Source organism: Mercenaria mercenaria, chromosome 17, assembly GCF_021730395.1.
Source record: "Mercenaria mercenaria strain notata chromosome 17, MADL_Memer_1, whole genome shotgun sequence".
NCBI classification, from domain to species: domain Eukaryota; kingdom Metazoa; phylum Mollusca; class Bivalvia; order Venerida; family Veneridae; genus Mercenaria; species Mercenaria mercenaria.
The window spans coordinates 51,411,535-51,436,527 of NC_069377.1; the positions used below are offsets into that span (position 1 = coordinate 51,411,535).

At 36.1% G+C, this 24,993-nt stretch overlaps 1 protein-coding gene across 1 annotated transcript in view; it reads left to right on the forward strand.

Moving 5' to 3' along the window:
- Positions 1-21,864, forward strand: part of LOC123536071 (uncharacterized) — a 112,353-nt gene extending 90,489 nt beyond the window's left edge. Inside the window, exons 11-13 of the mRNA XM_053528159.1 lie at positions 9,989-10,075; positions 13,942-14,109; positions 17,093-21,864. Of these exons, the coding sequence (XP_053384134.1) occupies positions 9,989-10,075; positions 13,942-14,109; positions 17,093-17,671 (834 nt within the window). The 3' untranslated portion in view covers positions 17,672-21,864. The remainder of the gene's footprint in view (positions 1-9,988; positions 10,076-13,941; positions 14,110-17,092) is intronic.
- Positions 21,865-24,993: the final 3,129 nt, after the last annotated feature.

The following is a 24,993-nucleotide window of genomic DNA, read 5'->3' on the forward strand; positions in this document are numbered from 1 at the left end:
GAATATTTCAAGGATTTCTGGTATGAAATGAAAGACATCAATAAATTCACCAACCAAGTATCAGTGTACACCATTATTGTGACATACTAGAAGCTTTTACAAGTAAATGGATCTTGTTTTATGGATTTTATGAATTTCAGACTTGATTGATCAATTCAATAATTTGAAGTTCATGAACAGTGTATGAACTTCAGGTTCATGAACCATCAGCATAATTGTAATAAAATCAAATACTGCACTGGAGTTCTGAATGAAGTCACTTGTTTGATTACTGAACTATTCATGAACTTAAAATCATACACCAAAGGTGAAATTTTTGAAGAACCAGTTCATGAATAATTCTTGAACTTTAGGTTCACAGACAGTTGGTGAACTTTTTCAGGAACAGTTTCATGAACAATTCATGAACTTTTGGTTCGTGAACAGTTCACAAACTTTTTGAGGAACATTCATCGCATTGTTCACAAATGGTTCAGGAATGTTCATGAACAGTTCGTGAACAGTTCATGAATGCTCATCAGTTCATGAACTACAGCTCAACAGGGAAGTTTTAGAAATCATACATATTTTTGTAAACTCTCTTTGATGTGTCTGTATGAAAAAAGCAGGGTTTTTATTTTGTTAGCTCGACTATTTGAAGAAGATGTAGAGCTATTGGACTCACATGTGCGTCGGCATCAGTTGCATCCAGATTTGGTTAAGTTTTTGTATGTAAGCTAATATCTCAGTAACCACTTGTGGAAATGGATTGAAACTTCACACACTCATTCATTGTGGTAGACTGACTTACATTGCACAGGTTCCATAACTCTATTTTCTTTTTAACAAGATTATGCCACTTTTTCGACTTAGCAATTTTTGGTTAAGTTTTTGTGTGTTAGCTGGTATTTCAGTACCCACTAATGGGAATGAATTGAAACTTCACACATGTATTCACTGTCATGGCCTGACATGCACTGCACAAGTTCTATAACTCTATGTTGTATTTTTACAAAATTTTGCCCCTTTTTCGACTAAGCAATTTTTGGTTTAGTTTTGTATGGTAGCTGGTAACTCAGTATCCACTAATGGGAATGAATCGAAACTTCACTCACTTGTCCACTGTGATGACCTTACAGTCATGCATTTTACAGGTTCCATAACTCTGTTTTGTATTTTTTACAAAATTGTGCCCTTTTTATGCCCCCCTTTGAAAAAGGAGGGGTATATTGTTTTGCAGATGTCGGTCGGTCGGTCGGTCAGTCGGTCTGTCGGTCGGTTGGTCGGTCGGAATGTAGACCAATCCGTTTCCGGATGATAACTCAAGAACGCTTGGGCCTAGGATCATGAAAGTTGATAGGGAGGTTGGTCATCACCAGCAGATGACCCCTATTGATTTTGAGGTCTGTATGTCTAAGGTCAAGGTCACAGTGACCCTGAATAGTAAAACGGTTTCCGGATGATAACTCAAGAACACTTGGGCCTAGGATCATGAAAGTTGATAGGGAGGTTGGTAATGACCAGCAGATGACCCCTATAGAATTTAAGGTCATTATGTTAAAGGTCAAGGTCACAGTGACCCTGAACAGTAAAACGGTTTCTGGATGATAACTCAAGAACGCTTAGGCCTAGGGTCACGAAAGTTGATAGGGAGGTTGGTAATGACCAGCAGATGACCTCTATTGATTTTGAGGTCAGTATGTCAAAGGTCAAGGTCACAGTGACCAGGAACAATAAAATGGTTTCCAGGCAATAACTCAAGAACGCTTGGGCCTAGTGTCAGGAAAATTGATAGTTAGGTTGGCCATGATCAGCAGATGACCCCTATTGATTTTGAGGTCATTAGGTCAAAGGTCAAGGTTACATTGGCCAGGAACAGTTAAATGGTTTCTGATCTTCTTGTCCAAAACCATAGAGCCTAGGGCTTTGATATTTGGTATGTAGCAAAATCTAGTGGTCCTCTACCAAGATTGTTCAGATTATTTCCCTGGGGTCAAATATGGCCCCACCCCTAGGGTCACATGGTTTATATAGACTTATATAGGAAAAAACTTTGAAAAACCTCTTGTCCAAAACCACAGGGCCTAGGGCTTTGATATTTTGTATATGACATCATCTAGTGGTCCTCTACTAAGATTATTCAAATTTTTCCCCTAGGGTCAAATATGGCTCCGCCGTGGGGGTCACATGGTTTACATATACTTATATAGGGAAAAACTTTGAAAATCTTCTTGTCCAAACCACAAAGACTATGGCTTTGGTAATTTGTAATGTAGCATCATTTAGAGGTTCTCTACCAAGTTTGTTCAAGTTATCCCTCTCGGGTCAAATATGGCCCCGCCCCAGAGGTCATATGGATCATATAGACTTATACAGGGAAAAACTTAGAATCTTCATGTCCATAACTTACATCATTCAAATTTGGACCACATGTATAGTTTTGAGTGGCAAGATGAACCTTGACATGAGTTGACCTTGATCTTGACCTAGTGACCTACTTTCACATTTCTGTACCTACAGCCTTCAAATTTGGATCACATGCATAGGTTTGTGTACTGAAAAAAACTTTGACCTTGTTATTGACCTAGTGACCTACTTTCACATTTTTGAAGATACAGGCTTCAAATTTGGACCACATGCATAGTTTTTTGTTCCAAAATAAAATTTGACCTTGATTTTGACCTAGTGACCTACTTTCACATTTCTCAAGCTACAGCCTTCAAATTTGAACCACAAGCATAGTTTTGTGTACTGAAATGAACTTTGATCTTGAGATTGACCTAGTGACCTACTTTCACATTTCTGAAGGTACAGGCTTCAAATTTGGACCACTTGCATAGTTTTGTGTTCGGAAATGGAATTTGTGTTTACAGTGAGCATATAATTTCTGTTCCTTGTGCAATTACTGAATGCATCAAGGGGGGCATTTCGTGTTTGGCGAGCTCTTGTTTCCACTTGTATTCATTCAGTCGACAAGGCTGATGAATAGTCCTCAGACAGCTCTAATGTTTTCTTTTCAAGTGATATTAGTATAGTCGGCTTAAAACTAGAATGATAAGAGCTGTCAGAGGACAGCAACGCTCGACAGCCCTGTCAACTGAATGAATGTAAGTAAAAAAAGCGGCATAATTCTGTAAAAAAGCAAAATAGAGTTATGGAACCTGTGCAGTTTCAGTCTGTTCTTCACAGTGAATAGATGTGTGAAGTTTTAGTCCGTTCTCACAAGTGGTTACTGTGATACCAGCTTACATACAAGAACTTAACCAACTGGGATGCCGACACCGATGTTTGGGTGCAAGTCCAATAGCTTTACCTATTCTTCGAATAGTCAAGCTAAAAATGGTCTGTTAATAGAATAATATGTCTGTGAAACTCCATGCAGATTTAGGTCAGCATAAAAATTTGTAAGAAATTTCGAGAAGGAATTTCATTGAAATGAATGTGAGTAATTGGCATTGTTGCTAAATTTATCTGTCTCCAGAGAAATATAAGATTGTAATATTCAGAACTCTTGCATATTTTATACAGTAACCTCTGAATCCTGATATGTTAGACATTTGTCTTATTTTAATGACTCAGAAAATCTGTGAGGAATTTTTTGTTTCTTAGTCCATTATGTACTTTATGATTGATTCCAATTTGATAAGATTTACTTAGACAACATCAAATGTTGATAATCAAACAAATTTAAAAATCTGTTACTTCAGGGTGCTCATCCAACTTAACATCACTCAGTTCAGCAAATATTTTTATGCCCCCTTTCGAAGGAGGGGTATATTGTTTTGCAGATGTTGGTCGGTCGGTCTGTCTGTCGGTCAGTCGGTCGGTTGTTCGGTCGGTCTGTATGTAGACCAATCCGTTTCCAAATGATAACTCAAGAACCCTTGGGCCTAGGATCATGAAAGTTGATAGGGAGGTTGGTCATGACCAGCAAATGACCCCTATTGATTTTGAGGTCAGTACGTCAAAGTTCAAGGTCACAGTGACCAGGAACAGTTAAACTGTTTTCGGATGATAACTCAAGATTGCTTGGGCCTAGGATCATGAAAGTTGATAAGGAGATTGGTCATGACCAGCAAATGACCCCTATTGATTTTGAGGTAGGTACGTCAAAGGTCAAGGTCACAGTGATCAGGAACAGTAAAATGGTTTCTGGGTGATAACTGAAGATTGCTTGGGCCTAGGTCAGGAAAATTGATAGGGAGATTGATCTTGACCAGCAGGTGACCCTGATTGATTTTGAGGTCATTTGGTCAAAGTTCAAGGTCAGACCCGGAACAGTTAAACCCTTTCCGGACGATACTTTGAGAACGTTTGGGCCTAGGATCACTAAACTTAATAGGGAGGTTGATCATGACCAGCAGATGACCCCTGTTGATTTTGAGGTCAGTAGGTCAAAGGTCAATGTCACATTTAACAAGAACAGTAGAACTTTTGTTTACAGTGAGCAAATAATTTCTGTTCCTTGTGCAATTACTTAATGCATCAAGGGGGGCATTTCGTGTTCGACGAGCTCTTGTTACTTATAATTTTCTTATTACTCGTTGGATTTTGATAAGTTAAAAAAAAATGTCAAAAGACAGTTAGGAAATCAAGTGTTCTGTTTCCACACAGATTATATGCCAGACAGTCTCAATACCTTCCTCTAACAGTTTGCCCAAATCCTAGATCCACGATCAGCCCGGCCCTGGATCCGGGCCTGTTTAGTATTAAAAATCAGCTTTTAGCATAATTTTGAAGAACAATAATTCTGCTTTACCCCATCTTAGGCTTAGAGCAGCCAATTGAATTTTTATCAGATTTGAATCAAATTTGTAACTGTATAGCCTGGGCTTTAATTTTGCCTAGTAGCTGACTAAGCAATATTCATGAATCGAACACCTCAAAAACAGAAAACAAAACTGAGTTATTTGCCCAAACTGTGATTTCTTAACAAAACATATATGACTGTTGTCTAGCAGTTGACTTGAAAAGTACCAGATACTCCGTATGAGAATGAATTTAACTGGGTCAAATAAAATAAACCAGTCTATAATTTGGGCACTCATTTAATGTTAGGGGCTGTACAGTCTGTCAGCTAGAAAGGCCTTATTTGATTTTTCTGGAAGATTAAATCTCCATGATCAATCTTATTATATCTCTGTACTACTTTTACTGATTGAGTGGAATTTGATTATACTTACTGAGGCAAGGCTAAATCAGATTTCACTTGGGCTAAAGCTACTAATCTGTTACATTTTAGTGGATTTTGGCCTTTTTTCCAAGATCTAGATGACATTGTAAACTATACATCATTCTAAAGGTCTTCAAAGATGTTATTAGGATTGTTTTTGAATTTTCGAAATATATTCTATTATAATGTCAGTTTGTGTCTAAAATGGCTGAAAGTTACAATTTACCCTACAAAAAAAAGAAAGAAAAATATTTTTTATTTTTAAAAAGTAAACAGACAGTTATGGAACCTGTGCAGTGTAAGTCAGGTCTTCATAGTGAATAAGTGTGTGAAGTTTCAGTCTGTTCTAACAAGTTACAGTTACTTTTTAATATCATCTTACTATAGGAAAATTTGGTATTGTCATTTCCAGGATAGTACCTTATAGATATATACAATATAATGTTTTTTTGTTGTTTTTTGTTTGTTTGTTTTTTTGGTAAGATCAGCTTTATTATCTACTGGTTGAGAACTGACATGCATATATATATAATATATGAGAGTCATATCTGCCTCACAAAATTAGCACTTACATAGTATTTTCATGAAAAATAAAAGTTATAGTCACTGCAGGAGTCTTTGTCAAAATGAAAAAAGTCCAAAAAGAAAAATTTTCGCAAAAGTGACGGTCAGTGGGTATATTTCTTGCAATTTTATAATGGTTCTTCGAAATTTCTTTCATTCTGAGTAGATAGGATCAAAAGTTTCAATGTTATAAAAGGGCCATAACACAAAATATTACAGTGAAGGCCTTTGAAATCCAGTTAGAGTTCTTTCTGACCTTATATCTACATAATTACCACTTTTCTGTAAATACGGCATTTGCAGAAAATGGAAGGCACCTAAGAAACCAATGACTTGTTACATTCAGTCTGTAACTTCGATAGAAATAAAATATTTTGGGCTGTATAGTCTGTCAGTTTGATTGGTCTTATTTGATTTTTTCTTGATGACTCAATTTCCATGATTGATCTATTTATATCTTGGTACTTTGCTGATTGGATTGGATTAGATCAGACTTATTCGGGCAACACATAATCAGATTTTGCCATCACTTAGAAAGATTGGAAAAGACAGATAAGCTATATAATCCTTCTCTTTTTCTGAACCATTAATAAATAGATTCAACATATTTGTCAGGAATGTCACGATTAATTGTTTAACTGGTCATGGTGCAGTTAGCCAGGATGTGACAACTGACCATAAAACCAGTCATGTGGCTGTTAGCTGGAATGTCACTCCTAACTATGTAACTGGTCATGATGCAGTTAGGTACGATGTCACAACTAAAGATATAACTTAGCAGAGATGTCACGCCTGCCTATGTAACTAGTCATGGTGCTGTTAGTAGGGATGTCACACCTAACTGTGAAACTGGTCATGGTGCTGTTAGGTGGGATATCACAACTAACCATATAACTGGTTGTGATGCTGTTAGGTGGGATATCACACCTAACCATATAACTGGTCATGGTGCTGTTAGGTGGGATATGACACCTAACCATATAACTGGTCATTGTGCTGTTAGGTGGGATATGACACCTAACCATATAACTGGTCATGATGCTGTTAGGTCGGATATCACAACTAACCATATAACTGATCATGATGCTGTTAGGTGGGATATCACAACTAACCATACAACTGGTCATGATGCTGTTAGGTGGGATATCACATCTAACCATATAACTGGTCATGGTGCTGTTAGGTGGGATATTACAACCATATAACTGGTCATGGTGCTGTTAGGTGGGATATCACACCTACCCATATAACTGGTCATGATGCTGTTAGGTGGGATATCACAGCTAACCATATAACTGGTCATGATGCAGTTAGCAGGGATGTCACAACTAACTGTGTAACTGGTAATGATGCAGTTAGCAGGGATGTCACAACTAACTGTGTAACTGGTCATGATGCAGTTAGCAGGGATGTCACAACTAACTGTGTAACTGGTCATGATGCAGTTAGCAGGGATATCACAACTGACTGTGTAACTGGTCATGATGCAGTTAGCAGGGATGTCACAAGTCTAACTGTGTAACTGGTCATGATGCAGTTAGCAGGGATGTCACAAGTTTAACTGTGTAACTGGTAATGATGCAGTTAGCAGGGATGTCACAACTGACTGTGTAACTGGTCATGATGCAGTTAGCAGGGATGTCACAACTAACTGTGTAACTGGTCATGATGCAGTTAGCAGGGATGTCACAAGTCTAACTGTGTAACTGGTCATGATGCAGTTAGCAGGGATGTCACAACTGACTGTGTAACTGGTCATGATGCAGTAAGCAGGGATGTCACAACTGACTGTGTAACTGGTCATGATGCAGTTAGCAGGGATGTCACAACTGACTGTGTAACTGGTCATGATGCAGTTAGCAAGGATATCACAACTGACTGTGTAACTGGTCATGATGCAGTTAGCAGGGATATCACAACTGACTGTGTAACTGGTCATGATACAGTTAGCAGGGATGTCACAACTAACTGTGTAACTGGTCATGATGCAGTTACCAGGGATGTCACAGTTAACCCTATAATCAGTCATGGTGTGGTTAGTATTTCTGACTGGTTCAGTATTGTCTGACCGCAGACAATTTTGACATCATTCTTTATCTTTGGTACCATTAACTTTAACAGATTTATTAAGTTGACATGTAACTACAGTTTCTTACATTATGTTTAACTGGGCTTCTGTTGTAATAGCTCAAAACTGTAAATTAAGATTTAGAAGTATATCACCAAAACACAGAAATATTTTATAAACAAACAACATCGTTACCAATATTTTACCTGACCATTACATGTTCTGTTGTACTGTCCCGTACTGAAAATATTCTGAAAAAGTTGTCCCCCTTTGAAAATGAATGTCATTTGTAAAGAAATAAAAATAAACAATCGCTGAAAACTGTGTTCCACCTAGTTATGTGAAATTTCAACACTCGCACACTATTACAAATGCATCAAAACAAACATGTGTAACAGTTCCTTGAAAATGGTGAGTTTTTAAAAGCGTTTGACTGTCTGGAAGTGGGGCCTGTTTAAACAGTTCTTTTTTCGGAATTCAATGCTTATATCAGTATACTGACACTTGTTTTGTAGAGTGATATAAGTAATATACACACTGTCATTACAAAAACAACAAAACAAGTGTCAGTATACTAATATAAACATTGAATTCCGAAAAAAAGACTGCCTAAATGGGACCCGCTTCCGGGCAGTCAAACGCCTTCAAAAATTCACCATTTTCAGAGAACTGTTACACATGTTAGTTTTGATTCATTTGCAGTTGCATGCGAGTGTTGAAATTTCACATAATTATTCAGCAATTGTTTATTTTTATTTCTTTACAAATGGCAATCATTTTCAAAGGGGGACAACATTTTCAGAATATTTTCAGTACGGGAAAATACGGCAGAACATGTAATGGTTAAGTAAAATATTGGTAACGATGTTATTCGTTTATAAAATATTTCTGTGTTTTGGTGGTATACTCTTAAACCTTAATATTTCTTCAACAATTACTTTGTGTCTGGATAAACGATAAACCCCTGTAGCTGGCCAGGTTTACTCAGTAGGAATAACACAAGTGGATGACTACATAGTCAAGATGGCTTAGGCTAGGCAGCATCTCTGTGATGATTTGGCAGAGTATGATGGGTCTGAAATCATTTGTCTTCTACTTCAAAGTCATGTAGGGATGTTTTCAGTTACTTGAGGACAGGTCAAGACTGGTTCAGAATTCAGATACACTAGCCTGCAGAATAGTGTTGAGCAAGACATATGTGCTTGGAAGTTTATTCTGACATTGATATATTTATATTAAATTACTCTTTCCTTGTTCACCTGTTTCAATTTGTAATTGTCAAGGTTTGATTGTGTATTTTCTTGATATTAAGCTAAAACAACATCAATCTTTTATCTATATCCAAATCTCTGTCTAGAGACATGAATAGGGGTGCTAGAGACATGAATAGGGGTGCAAGTCTTCAGTATTTTCCCAAAGATCCTGGTTTCTTTAGTATTTTCCTGAAATTTCAGGTTTCTTTTGTATCAGTGCCAGTATTAATTATTCCATAGATGCTTAGTACAGGCTGTCAGTGCTGGATGGTGTTCAGGTTCAAATTGCCTGCACTCACAACTGTGGTGTAGGGAAAAAATGACTGAAATCAAAATATTTCCAGTTCTGTTTTTCAGAACTTTCAGTTTGTCTTCTTTCGGCTTTCTTTCTTTGAAAATAATCCTTAGAAGTAAATGAATTTCTGATTGTAATATATTTTTGCGACACCGGACAGATCCATGTATGACTGCATGATGTTAGAATGTGGAACTAGTTATGTTTTATGCATGAGTTTTGGTTATTAAAAGATAAGCCTATATCATTTTGCTGGTAAAAATCCTGTAGCAAACACTGAGAAGAAAGTTTTCACTAAGATCATACTGTTTTTGGGTTATGATTGAAAAAGCTGTCTGGTTAAATTTTCAAACTGGTTGAAACTCATTTTCTTTTCAGGTTAAGGATTTTTAAGTAAAATCTAAACTGATGTGTGAGGAAAGTTGTATTCTTCAGTAACAGAATGAAGAAACATACTTGAAAACCATTTATTGTCTAACTTCTAAAAGAGATTTATATCTCCTATATGAAAATTGCAACAGAAGAATCAGTCTGTATGATCATCCCCTTTAATATGCTCTGTCTTATGTTTTGTTCTTATGTATGTAAGTTTGTACAGAAGGACTGATATTTATATTTTTAATTGGTACCATCTCAAAATTTGTTCTACGTTTCAGGTTGAGATGAAGCTGGGTCGTAACATGCGGGCTGCGCCCAAAGGCACTATAGCCTCTAGAATCCCTGCTTCAGATGTTAACCCACAGGTAGCCAGCTCATAACCATAACTTTTCCCTTAGATGTTCTAACCTTTTCACCTTCCTTAACATTAAACCGTGCCATCTTAAAATGTACCTTGTAAAAAAATGATGTAGCTTCACTGAAAAAAATAGAATTTCATTTTTAATTTGGAACTTAGGCTTTTGTCAAGGTGACAGAGCATTCATTTTCACTATTACTCTTAATTTTTCATTTGATGAGCTTCCAAATACAATTTTACTAACACGATAAGAAAAAATATCATGAGACAAGTTATAAATCTTAGTAACATAAAAACGCTGAGGTACCTTTTGACATAGATGGCTCATTTTAACATTTTGCTATTTAACCTGCCTTAGCTTTCTGTAAGATTTATGTAAAATATTTCTTTCTGAAAAGAATTCGGAAAACCATGGTTATTCATTTTTAGACAACTTTTTTTTTGGAAATGTAGAATTTGAATAAACTGTTGTTTTCATATTCACGAAAACTCAGGTTATTAGAAGAAATATCAATCCACTTCTATTTATGTCTCCCACACCATTGTGGTGAGAGACATATTGATTTACTCCTGTCTGTGTGTGTGTGTCCATCTGTCTGTCTGTCTGTTACAAATTTTGTCCGCGCTCTGAGTTGAACATTTCTCTTCCAATCTTTACCAAACTTGAACAAAATGTGTTTGCCAATAAGTCCTCGGCCAGGTTCGATAACTAGCCAAATTGGCCCAGGCACTTTGGAATTATGGCCCTTGAATTACTGAAAATACTGATGCCAGTGATACAGGTCTTGGTGCATGTCTGTCACAAATCTTGTCTGCACTCTGAGTCAAACAGTTCTCATCCAATCTTCACCAAACTTGAATAAAATGTGTTTGCCAATAAGTCCTCGGCCAAGTTCGATAACTAGCCAAATCGACCCAGGCACTTCGGAATTATGGCCCTTGAATTACCAAAAATACTGATGCCAGTGATACAGGTCTTGGTGCATGGTTGACTCAGATACATAATGGTTCTAGATGATTAGGCTGTTGTGGGAGACATGAGCTTTCCTAGTTCAAAGATGATTTGCAAGTCTGGGACATATAATGAAGGCCTATTTTGTCTACACTTTCAAATATTTAACAAAGTCTATATTAAAATGGTTCAGTGCAGTGGACCAGTCATGACAGTTTAGCAATTTCTGTATAACTACATTTTTGCAGTATGCAATTTTTGCATCCACGTGCTGTTGTAGGATACAAAGTTAATAAGCTGCTCTGAGCTGACATTTCTTAATGGTTTATGAGATTTTTTTTGTTTACTGCTAGGGGGTTGTACTAATGATAATCCATAACTCAGCTGTTTCTTAAGAAATTGTTGTTCTTTCTTCTTTATATATAAATATATATACTTCTGTAGAGTTTAGAGCTCTATATTTTATAATTACAGTTAAATCTGTATTAATGGTCAATTATTTTTGACACCTACCTGTCTACAACAGCCAGAAAATGGCCAATTTTTAGCTCACCTGTCACATAGTGACAAGGTGAGCTTTTGTGATAGCGCAGCGTCCGTCGTCCGTGCGTCAGTCCGTGCATGCGTGCGTAAACTTTTGCTTGTGACCACTCTAGAGGTCACATTTTTCATGGGATCTTTATGAAAGTTGGTCAGAATGTTCACCTTGATGATATCTAGGTCAAGTTTGAAACTGGGTTACATGCGGTCAAAAACTAGGTCAGTAGGTCTAAAAATAGAAAAACCTTGTGACCTCTCTAGAGGCCATATTTATCAAAGGATCTTCATGAAAATTGGTGAGAATGTCCATCTTGATAATATCTAGGTCAAGTTTGAAACTGGGTCAACTGTGGTCAAAAACTAGGTCAGTAGGTCAAATAATAGAAAATCCTTGTGACCTCTCTAGAGGTCATATTTTTCATGGGATCTGCATACAAATTGGTCAGAATGTTCGTCTTGATGATATATAGGTCAACTTTGAAACTGGGTCACGTCCGGTCCAAAACTAGGTCAGTAGGTCACATAATAGAAAAACCTTGTGACCTCTCTAGAGGTCATATTTTTCATGGGATCTGCATGAAAATTGGTCAGAATGTTCATCTTGATAATATCTAGGTCAAGTTTGAAACTGAGTCACATGCGGTCAAAAACTAGGTCAGTAGGTCAAATAATAGAAAAACCTTGTGACCTCTCTAGAGGTCATATTTTTCATGGGATCTGCATGAAAATTGGTCAGAATGTTCATCTTGATAATATCTAGGTCAAATTCGAAACTGGGTCAACTGCGATCCAAAACTAGGTCAGTAGGTTAAATAATAGAAAAACATTGTGACCTCTGTAGAGGCCGTATTTTTCATGCGATCTGCATGAAAATTGATCAGTATGTTCATCTTGATGATATCTAGGTCAAGTTCAATACTGGGTCAACTGCGGTCAAAAACTAGGTCAGTAGGTCAAATAAAAGAAAATCCTTGTGACCTCTCTAGAGGTCATATTTTTCATGGGATCTGCATGAAAATTGGTCGGAATGTTCATCTTGATGATATCTAGGTCAAGTTTGAAACTGTGTCACGTCCGGTCCAAAACTAGGTCAGTAGGTCAAATAATAGAAAAACCTTGTGATCTCTCTAGAGGTCAAATTTTTCATGGGATCTGCATGAAAATTGGTCAGAATGTTCATCTTGATAATATCTAGGTCAAGTTTGAAACTGGGTCACATGTGGTCAAAAACTAGGTCAGTAGATCAAATAATAGAAAAACTTTTTGACCACTCTAGAGGCCATATTTTTCATGGGATCTGTATGAAACTTGGTCTGAATGTTCATCTTGATGATATCTAGGTCAAGTTTGAAACCAGGTCAACTGCTGTCAAAAACTAGGTCACTAGGTCTAAACATAGAAAAACCTTTTTACCTCTCTAGAGGCCATATTTTTCAATGGTTCTTCTTGAAAATTGGTGAGAATGTTCACCTTGATGATATCTTGGTCAAGTTCGAAACTAGGTCACGTGCGGTCAAAAACTAGGTCAGTAGGTCTAAAAATAGAAAAACCTTGTGACCTCTCTGGAGGTCATATTTTTCATGAGATCTTCATGAAAATTAGTGAGAATGTTCACCTTGATGATATCTAGGTCAAGTACAAAACTGGGTCACATGCCTTTAAAAACTAGGTCATTATGTAAAATAATAGCAAAACCTTGTGACCTCTCTAGAGGCCATATTTTTCAATGGATCTTCATAAAAATTGGTCAGAATTTTTATCTTGATGGTATCTAGGTCATTTTCAGAACTAGGTCACATGAGCTCAAAACTAGGTCACTATGTCAAATAATAGAAAAAACGACGTCACACTCAGTTCATGTGGGGACAGGTGAGCGATTCAGGACCATCATGGTCCTCTTGTTTTTAATTGTAAGAAGAAACCGCTAGGCTTGAAAGTCCACTATCTTTACATTCATTTGGTTTATGCTTAATACAGACTTAACTGTACCACTGTAATCTATATACAGTAAAAACTCCGAAAACCGGACCCTCCAAAAACCGAAATCCCCTGAAAATCAGACAATTTGCAAAGTCTCAAGTTTTTCTCTTATAAATTCAATTGGAAAAAGCACTCTGAATACTGGAAACTATGAATTCTGAAAATTGGACGTTTTTGCATGGCCACAAAGGAACATTATAATAAAAATCCTCAGAAAACCGGACAGTAAATGTCAAACTTGTGTGTATTGTCACTTTGACCAGAATCCTCTGAAAACATGACTTTTGACTTGGTCTGGACAGGGTCCGGTTTTCAGAGTTTTTACTCTATATGACCTAACCTGTCTTCTTTGTGTATCATTATAGCCTCACTGTATATAATCTTGCTATATATTTCACTAGCTAGATGCTACCGAACCTTTGCTACATAACCATTCCTTGTCTTCTAACGATATTGCTGAATACTATGCTAACACTCACTCAGCCCTGCGCCCACAGACACAGGGGTCAGGCATTGCCTCAAGACAGTACCCAGCTCGCTCGATTACAAGTCCGCAGCATCCCTCTCAGGTAAGATGTGCCTGTATTTGTCTTACCATCTGGGGAAACATATTTTGGAACTTGTTGAATTTTTTTCTGCTGTCAATATGTAAAAGACATTCTTTTGATGAAATTGAGTTGATCTCTTTTCTGAATTGCTGAGTGATGAATGGAAGATTGCCGTAACTCATTTAACTTAAAGAATGATATAGACAAATTAACTGTGTAATATGAAGTTGTTTGTATCTTCAAGGGTGACAGTCATGTATGCTAAGCTGTATATGTGCTATCCGGACAATCAAATTGTTCAATGCTATTTAATGCAAGTTTTATCTGTAAATGTCTTTTTTGACTGAAAACATTTTGTTGAAACAAGCCATTTTTACCACTCGTTATGAAGGGAAAGATGATCACAGTTTGGGTAAAACAAATAGCAACTTTCAAGTTGTATCTCTCTTATGGTGTCTTGATAGAAAACCTCAAGTTGCAAATATACTAGATAGAAACCCTCAAGTTGTGTCTCTGCTATGGTGTCTTGATAGAAACTTCTAAAGCCTTATCTCACTTGTGGTGCCTAGATAGAAAACCTCAAGTTGCAAATATTCTAGATAGAAACCCTCCTTTGGTGGTATATAGAAAGAAACTTCCATGTTGTATCTCTCTTGTGGTAGATAGAAAACCTCAAGCTGTATGTATGCTAGATAGAAAGCTTTCAGTTGTATCTCTCTTATGGTGTCTAGATAGAAACTTTCAAGTTGTATATCTTGTGGTGCCTCGTTAGAAAACCTCTAGTTGTATATATACTAGATAGAAAACTTCCAGTTAATCTCTTTGTAGTGCCTGGGTAGCTACCCTGAAGTTGTATCTGTGTGATGTAAAACCCTCCATTTGAATCTCTCTGGTGGTGCCAAGATAGAAATCCTTCAGTTGTATCTCTTTGTGGTGCCGTGGTAGTTACCCTCAAGTTGATATATATACTAGATAGAAACCCTCCAGTTTTATCTGTTTGTGGTGTCTGGGTAGATACCCCCAAGTTGTATCTGTGTGAGGTAAAACCCTCCAGTTGTATCTCTCTTGTGGTACCTAGATAGAAAACTTCAAGTTGTTTCTATACTAGATAGAAACCCTCAAGTCTGATGTTGTTTATGGTGCCTAGATAGAAACCTTCAATTTGTACCTATACAAGATAGAAACCACCAAGTTTTATCTCTCTTTTGGCACCTCCACAGTTGAGCAGTTAAGCTTACTAACCTCAGATCACTTGCCTTTTACTGCTGCATTCTTTCATGCTAGGAAACAACCCAAAAACGTTTCTATATAGATGTGGAATGCCAATGGTTCTATTCAGGTGCCCACCCTTGCCTGAAATAATGCCTACATAGAAGTTGAAAAGGCACTCTATTATGATATAATTGTGACTAAAACAGATAGTGGCTGAATTTTTGTTTTCAAATTGCCATCTTTTTGAGCAAATGTAGTTATGTTTCGTAAATAAATAAAATGCTTGGCTTGATTATAACCATTTTTGAAGAAGAGGAGTAAAGTGTTTTGCTCATTGTCTATTGGCTTGTCCTTTTGTAGACCATCTGTTTTTTGTCAATAACTAGATAAATAGCTTTGGTCTCCAGTTGTCAAACTTCATATGATGATTGCCTGTGATCAGTAGATGCAGCATATTGCTTTAAGGGTCAGTAGGTCGAGGTCATCATGACATTCAGACTGAAAACAGTTTCTGCTCAATAAGTAGAGAAAAATTTTGCTTAAAGTTGTCTAATTTCAGTCATTAGGTCAGAGTGAAGGTCACAGTGACTCCCTCGGATTCCCGCTCGATTGCTAAAGAACGCTTTAGCCTACAGTCATCAGACTTCACAGTATGATAACCTGTGCTCAGTAGATGACCTCTGTTGTGTTTGGGAATCAGTAGGTCAAAGTCACAGTGACCTTGAGACCAAGAATGGTTGCCAGTCAATATATTGAGAATGCTTTGGCCTACTATTGTCAATTCCCTGTGATCAGTAGATGACCCCTTTTGTTTAAACTATCAGTTGGTAAAAATTCAAGATCACAGTGTACAAAATAACATACCCTCCAACAGGCGGGCACGGTGATGGGCATATCTGTTTTACAAACAGCTGTTGTTTTTAATGGAAATAATGCTAAATAATGAATGAAAACATACCTAACATTATTAAATTGTTTAATCCCCTACTGGTAAAAAACAGAGGGAGAATATGTTTGCTTATTGTCCTTCTGTCTGATGTGTATCCATAAAATACTGATCCTGCAATAATTTGAAAGTTATAGAAGGTATTGTAATGAAACTTGGCATGGTGCTAAAGGACCATAAGGAGATCATGCATGTTGCTACATCAAACGCCTGGTTTCTTTGGCAACAGATAGTTAAACAGTATGCCAAAATTGGATTACTTTGAGAATAATATCCAGAAGTATTGATCTAAAATCATTTTAACTATTGAACATTATTGTTTTCATCACCAGTAAATTAAATGAAAATATTACTGTTAACTAACTTTTGATGTGATACCAGTTTTCAATGTATTTGCTCAATTATTTGCATTCAGTATAATAAATTATAGATCTCACCTCAGGTTATATATATTATAGATCTCACCTCAGGTTAAGATTGACCCCAACACTGAGTGAGAATTTCAGACATGAATATCTCTTGCGACAGATTACTTAATTTCCTTTGAATTATTTTGAATAAATTAGATGATAAGCAAATCCTACTATGTTTGAAAATAAATTACGAGTATGCAGAAATAATTATGAAGAACGGAACCTTAAAGACCTCCTGTATTAAGCAACCACTTGCTTTAAGCTGCCAGTCAGCTAACCTTCCAAATTGACTTTTTGTTCTCATGTCAGCTGTCTCAAGCAGCCTGATGAAACTAGACTGTTTGTTTCTCTCTTGGCTGGCTACTTAGTACAGATTTAAAAGATAAACTACAGCCGAATATTAACAAGAACAGAATATTTATATTTATTTCAGGATCTTATAGAAACATTAAACAGGAATAATCTTACAAGTCTAACTCAAGAAACTCGTCTTGTCGAAGATGAGCAGAGAAAGGCAGCAGAACGTCAAGAACAACTTGAAGATGAGAGAAAGCAAAGAGAAGAAGAAGAAACTAAAGTAAAATTTGTACAGGAAAGACAAGCTCAACAAGATCGTGAAACAAAAGATCTGTTGCTGAATGACTCTTTTGCATTAACAAGTCAGCCTGCAATTGTTACAACAGCAGCCGATATCACTTCTCCGCCACTTCCGGTAGATCTTTACGGTTCATACAGAATGAAAGAAAACTATTTTGTTGAACCAAAATCGTCAGAACAAGTTTCCACCCAGCCATTTACACCACAGAATTCAACAGTTTTCAGTCAGAATGGAGAAACTACAGAAACCACTACAAGTCTCAGGGGAACTAACTCTGGGTTTACAGTGCCAAAATCTGTCTCTGTAGAGAAACAAGAAACTGTTGATGATGTAGAGGATATTGAGGAGGACATACATGTTGAAGGCAATGACAGTGATGATGGTAAAATCAGTGATGAAGACTTCAACTTTTAAGGTCCTTTCATATGAAGAAAAACAAGAATAAAGTGAAACTATTTATGTGCATTCAAATAAACATGGTATACAATAGTTCTGGAATTCATTGTAACAGTGAGATTTATTGGGGTAATGTTTCATAAATGGGTAAAATCAGATATGATGCAAAATGTGTTGAATCTTAAGAAATTGATGATAAGAAATCTGGTTTAGCTCACTTGAAATCAACTTTGTTTAAGATTTTGCCAAATTGTTGTGTTAAATAAAAGAGTTGAAGTCTAACTTTACTTTGAAGATTAACCAACAAAATAGCAATAATTTTTGAGAACAGATTATCATAAAGCTGATTTTTACAGTTGAGATGAAAGAAAATTCAGAAGCAATTCATACAGTTATCTGCAAAGACCATCCTCGAAAAATGAAATACTGTGAAATCATTTAATTTGGTTGGCCTGACATTTTGTGGTTTTGTCAAAAACTGCAATTTTGTTTGGACATTAATTTGTGGGTTGCAATTTTTGAAGAGAAAATGAATGGGAAGTTGACTTGTGCATTTTAGATTTTATTTTGGAGGTTTATTCAGCAATAAAATCCATAGAAAATTAGCCCCCTACAACTATAAATGGTTTCACTGTTGCAGGTGGTGTTTTATATGACAGGAGGTAAAATTGTACTATTAGTTAAAAATAGGATTCCTAAAAGGTGTAATTTCAGGACAGGTTATAATAGTTGTAGTTATAATTCAGAGATGGTCCTTGGTACAGGTATTACTCAAAACTTGCATTTTGGTGTTAAATGATATGCATCTGGAATCAGTGAAATTTGACATCATCTAATTTCTGAAATCCATATAAAAATGTTAATTGTGTACATACTTTAAGAAGCATTGCAATGTATAACAAGCCTTTTGGCTGTGTCTAAGAATGGATACAATATATGTATGGATTTTTTAGGACTAATACAGACTAATTTGTGTGAAAGTAGTGGTTCTGTGATGACTATTTCTGTCAAATTATGTATTTGTCCTCAGTGACTTCAGCAGTTTTTGACAGTACAAGCACTTAAATTTCCGTACATGTCAGAAATTGCCAAATTGTTGATTATCATTACAAGTCCACTGCCTTAAAAAAAGTACATTTTTTTAACTTAACTTTTAAACAACAGCAACTCTGTAAGTGAGTGATTTTGAAGAGTATTATTGCAGTATCACAAAGGTTGATATTTCAGGAATTTATTGATATTAGTACAGCCAAATTCCCAATATTTTATGTCTCATTTTACTACTATACATGTAAGAAAAAGTGGAGAGCTTTTCTTCATATTATACAGAAAAGATGAAGGTTTAGCAGTATATCACAAAACAACAGATTTTTTAGTAAATGAACAGCATCTTGACAAACAACTTATCTGTCCAGTACATGTTTTACTGTTCTTTCCCACAGAGTTGGATACTTAAAATATTAGTATTGAGTTGTCCCCCTTTAAATAAGAATACCATTTGTAAAGAAATAAATGTAAACAATTGTCAAAACCGATTTTTACCTGGTTGTGTAAAGTTTAAACACTCGCACGATGTTGCAAATGCATCAAAACGAAGACATGTAACAGCTTTCATAAAATGGTGAGTTTTTAAAACCACTGGACTGTCCAGAAGTGTGGCCCCTTCATGCAGCCCCTTTCCAGAATTCAATACATATATAAGTAAATTGACAATGGTTTTGTAGAGTAATATTAATGTTTTATACGCTGTTAAATTTTCATGTAAAACAATGTATTCTTTCTATGATTTGATGACGTTCGAACTTTTTTCTTCGAAGTATGGACCTATACCTGAATGTTTTTTTTTCATAAATACTGACTGCCAAGAACTCAACAGATCACTATGGTTACACTTCTTAAATGCTAAAATTAGAAATAACTTTCTCATTTTGGACACACCAACATACTGTAAAATCATTTAATTTCTTTGGTACAAAATTTCATGGTTTGTGCTAAAATGACTTTTTTGATTGACATGTATTTGTGGATTTCAATTTTTGAACATAAGATGTGTGGGAATTTTACTGGTTTGAATTTAATTTCATGTGTTGATCCAACTACATAATTCATGAAAATTAGTCCCTCGTGAATATTAATGATTTCCCAGTAAATCTGAGGGCAAATCTGTTTAAAAGAATGGAAATCTTACTTAGTTGTGGAAATTGAGATCTGTTTAAAAGAATGGAAAGATAATCTTACTTAGGTGTGGAAATTGAGGTCTGTTTAAAAGAATGGAAAGATATGATCTTACTTAGTTGTGGAAATTGAGGCTCCAGTATTTGTTTTTTTCTTGAAAATTTGTAAGTGTAACTTATGGCCAGACTTAGATCCAGTAAAACTCTGAATGCTCTAGGTCACAATGGGATGAGTGAAATGCTCAAGTTATCCGGGGTTTCAAGTGATCCAAACATGGTCAGGTAAAGCCTGTAAAATTGATGGGGACCAAATAAATTGCCGCAGCGAGGCAGAGTTCTTGAGCCTTATGTGCTCGAATGTATATCAGAAGCCGTAGAATAGAAATACATGTATCATTAAAGACATGATTATTTCATCTCTTATTTATATAGCTTTTTGCTGCACAGTTTTTGTATTTTTCAATTTGTATTACAATATTTTAACTGTGATATTTTTAGATTATTTATGCATTGTTTTAGGTCTCGCTATAAACAGCATTTCATTATGTATTGTGATAATTATGTAGTTGTGCATGTTTTGACAAAAAAGCTAGACCTTTTTATACGCCTGAAGGGACGTATTATGTTATGACGCTGGTGTCCGTCTGTCCGTCCGTCCATCTGTCCGTTAGCAATTTCGTGTCTGCTCTATAACTCTTGAACCCCTTGAAGGATTTCAAGAAAACTTGACACAAATGTTCACCACACCAAGACCACGTGCAGAGCGCATGTTTTGGATGTCTTGCTTCAAGTTCAAGGTCACACTTAGGAGTCAAAGGTCATATCAGTTTGTTTCGTGTCTGCTCTGTAACTCTTGAACCCCTTGAAGGATTTCAAAGAAACTTGACACAAATGTTCACCACACCAGGACAACGTGCAGAGCGCATGTTCCGGACGACTCACTTCAAGGTCAAGGTCACACTTAGGGGTCAAAAGTCATATCAGTTTGTTTCGTGTCCGCTCTGTAACTCTTGAACTGCTGGAAGGATTTCAAAGAAACTTGGCAGAACTGTTCACCACACCAAGACAACGTGCAAAGTGCATGTTCCGATGACTTGCTTCAAGTTCAAGGTCACACTTAAGGGTCAAAGGTCATATATGACTTTGCTTTGTGTATAATGCTCTGCATTGCAGTGCTCTTGTTTTTATTTGGCAGATCTCTTTTTTGTTCACTTACAATAAAAAAAATTTTTTGAATTACTTCCCTTTTATGTTACTATAAATAGCTTATTTTGAAACTTTTTTATTATTTGCCGTAGGGAAAAACCGAGACCACTTTTCTGTGGTACAACTTGGATGGTACCTCTAATTTTTAGGTGTATTTTTACATACCTGTGCCTGATAAGGATTTTTTTTGTGGACTTTGAATATTTTTTGTGGACTTAGATTTGTTTTTTGAAGTTTTCCTTTTGTTGTTCCACTCCTTTGGGCTACAACAGTCAAGTTCTTTAAATTTTGCTCCCATCCTATGATGTAATCCTTTGGGTGTATATTGCCCCGCTTGGCGGAGCTCTTGTTTATCTTTTAGTTTTACAATTTTATCTTTTGTTTTTTATGGGGATTTGAAAATGCATTTCGTAATGAAATTTTTAATTGATTGCTGTTATTTTTTCGTATTTTCATTTGCATCTATTTGTCTTCTCTGAAGGATCTTTAAATTACTTTAATAACAAAAGCATAAGAAATTGGTGGGGGTTGGGAGGGAAATAAAGTGCAACAGAATTGCCAGAGTTTGTTGTTCAAGGTTAGAGGCACTGACCTCCAGATCATGTGACAACACAAAAAAGAAAATTTTTAGAATCAGAAAATTCTTGCTTTATTACTCAAGAAGGACTTAGTGACTGACAGATTATATGTTATTGAAAAATTAGACTTCTCGTTAACAAAAGATAACAAAAACTTTGGTATAATAGATAGGATAGCTTTTGATATCAGATAGTTATAAACTTTTGTCTCTTGTGGAAGAATTATTATGTATAATAAAAGGTAGCAAAACTATGTAGTTGTTTTATTTCTACAATTTCAATGGTAAAGCAACATTTTTGTGACTATTTGACTCAGAGCCAATAAACCTCACAGGATTGTCATTCATCATGTTGTGCATCTTGGGTTTTAATCTGGATTTCACACTGCCAGACCAGAGCTACAGCCATTTACTTAGGCAAAAATGTATATGAAAAGGGCCTAAAAGTTGGTGTCACATTTATCTCAAAAAGTATTTGACCTAGGATTATGAAACATTTACAGCTGTAACACAACTTAGTTTTGTATAAAATATCTATTACAATACTTCCTTTAGTCAAACCATTGTGTTCACAGTTGTATAAATGTTACAAACTATTTGGTTAAGAAATATTTGCTGGCATCATTTATTTTCTGCCTGTCTGAAAGTTTCCAATAAATCCTCTGCTAGACTTATCAACTTGTTTTAAATGTACTTAGTATCTTTTATTTCAAGCTCTAAGAAGTTCTGGTCCATCAGAGATAACTTGTCTCCTTTTATTAATCTGTTTGTTATATGTTTTGGGAAATTTGATTAACTTGAACTGTCTTTGGCTTTGATAGAATGCTCCAAAAGAAATGGCATTAGAGCCGAAATATCCTCCAAAGAAATGTACCAGTGTCCAGACAAATAGTTATTTAAGTTGAGGTCGAATGAATAGATATCTGATAATGTATTTTTATACGCCCGATGTCCGTCCGTCTGTCTGTCTGTTAGCAATTTCGTGTCCGCTCTATAACTCTTGAACCCCTTGAAGGATTTCAAAGAAACTTGACACAAATGTTCACCACACGGAGACGATGTGCAGAGCACTTGTTTCGGATGACTAGCTTCAGGGTCAAGGTCACAGGGGTCAAAGGTCATGAGTGTTTTTCGTGTGTCCGTCTGTCTGTCTGTCTGTTAGCAATTTCGTGTCCGCTCTGTAACTCTTGAACTGCTTGAAGGATTTCAAAGAAACCTGGCACAAATGTTCACCACACTGCGACGACGTGCAGAGCACTTATTTCAGATGCTTGCTTCAAGGTCAAGGTCACACTTAGGAGTGAAAGGTCATATATGACTGCTGTGTCTGCTCTGTAACTTTTGAACTGCTTGAAGGATTTCAAGGAAACTTGGCACAAATGTTCATCATACTGAGGCGACGTGCAAAGCGCATATTTTGGATGACTTGCTTCAAGGTCACAGGGGTCAAAGGTCATGTATGACTTTGCTCTGTGTATATTGCTCTGCATTGCAGTGCTCTTGTTTTTATTTGGCAGATCCCTTTTTTGTTCGCTTAAAATGTTTTTTTTTCGTATTACTTCCCTTTTTTATTACTATAAATAGCTTATTTTGAAACTTTTTTATAATTGGCCGTAGGGGAAAAACCGAGACCACTTTTCTGTGATACAACATGGATGGTACATCCAATTTTTAGATGTATTTTGACAGAACTTTACCTGGTAAGAATTTTTTTGTGGACTTTGAATTTTTTTTTGAATTTCTTCTTTTTGTTGTTCCTGTCCTTTGGGTTTCAACAGTCAAGTTCTTTAAATTTTGCTCCCATCCTCTGATGTAACACTAAGGGCGTATATTGCCCCGCTTGGCGGCGGTTTTGTTTTTTTATTAAAAAGAGAAGCACAGTGATTCACCTCAGGAAATTGTTATCTAATTTGGTAAAGAAAATAATTGCAGATAAGTTTGAAGAACATTATGTAAAAAGTGCTTATTTTTTGTTTATAACTGGACAATGTAAATTTTCTCAATTTCAAGTAATACAAGGGCCATAATTCAAGACTGTGAGTATAGGGTTAGTTATATGACTTGCTTGAGATATTATGCCAACTAACATTGTGACCAAGTTTCGTAAAAATTGGATAAGAAGCTTCTTAAGTGAAAATGCAGACAGTAATTCAAGGGCAGTAACTGCAGAAAGATTGCCGACTGCTGATTATCGAATTTGGCTGAGATTTTATGCCTATAAACATTGTGACCAAGTTTGGTAAGTATTAGACAAAAATTGCTAAGTTAGAGAGCAGACACTGTCAGTTTTTTTATTTTAGAGTAATTCAAGGGACAGAACTCCAGAGCCACATGGGCGGTCCAACTGCTTATCGAACATGACTGAGATATTATACCTATTAATACTGTGACCAATTTTGGTGAACATTAAAATAAGAACTGCTCAACTGTAGTGGATGCTGCAAGCCACAGGTGTTCCCATATGTTCAGTTTCACATGTGAACAAAAAGGATGTTTTTAAACAACAGAATTTCTGCTTCTGTTCATTCGTCAGTAGTGTTCATACATTATTTATGAATCAAATTTTCAATTTGAGCAGAATTATATATCCTTTTAAATAATGTGGAAACAATGGCTTGTATGTTTAAAACAAAAACAGACTGACAGAAACGAAACTCATAAAACATGAGTGAATTACAAATCTGTACCTTGCATAATGTCCAGACTTCTTTCATTAATCTTCATGTCCAATTTCTATAGAAAGTTCAAACTAACAACTGGACCATGATGGCCCTAGTTCACTTGTCTGACATTCACAGCTGAATTAAATAATTTTGGAACAAGGTACAATACTCTAAAATTATTTTTAAATCGGGCCAGGGATTTCAGAGGAGGTTTTAAATGTTTTCCAAATAGCCAAATAGGGAAAATAAGCCCTGATCCTGGGGGGCCATGATCTTCAATGAAATGGAAGGATTTTAGCAAAGGTTCATCCAAGGAACATTGCTGTAAAATTATTTGAAATCAGGTCATAAGTTTCTGAGAAGATTTTTAGTTTTCAATACAGCTATATATAGACTAGTCCTGCCCCCAGGTGGCCATGTTTTTAACAAAATAGAATGATCACACACAGCATTTGTATGTGCCTTGCATGATTCCCCCCCCCCCCCCCCCCCCCATGCATTCAGTAATTGCACAAGGAAAATAAATTATTTGGTCACATTGCATTGGATGTTCGACGTACTTACCTCAAATCAATAATTGTGGGTCATTTACTAGTTATAAGTAAACTCTGTATCAAATGTGATCTTAGACCAAAGCATTCTCTAGTTATTCGGCAAAAAGAGTTCTACTGTTCTGGGTCAATGTAACCTTGACCTTTGACCTACTGACCTCAAAATCAA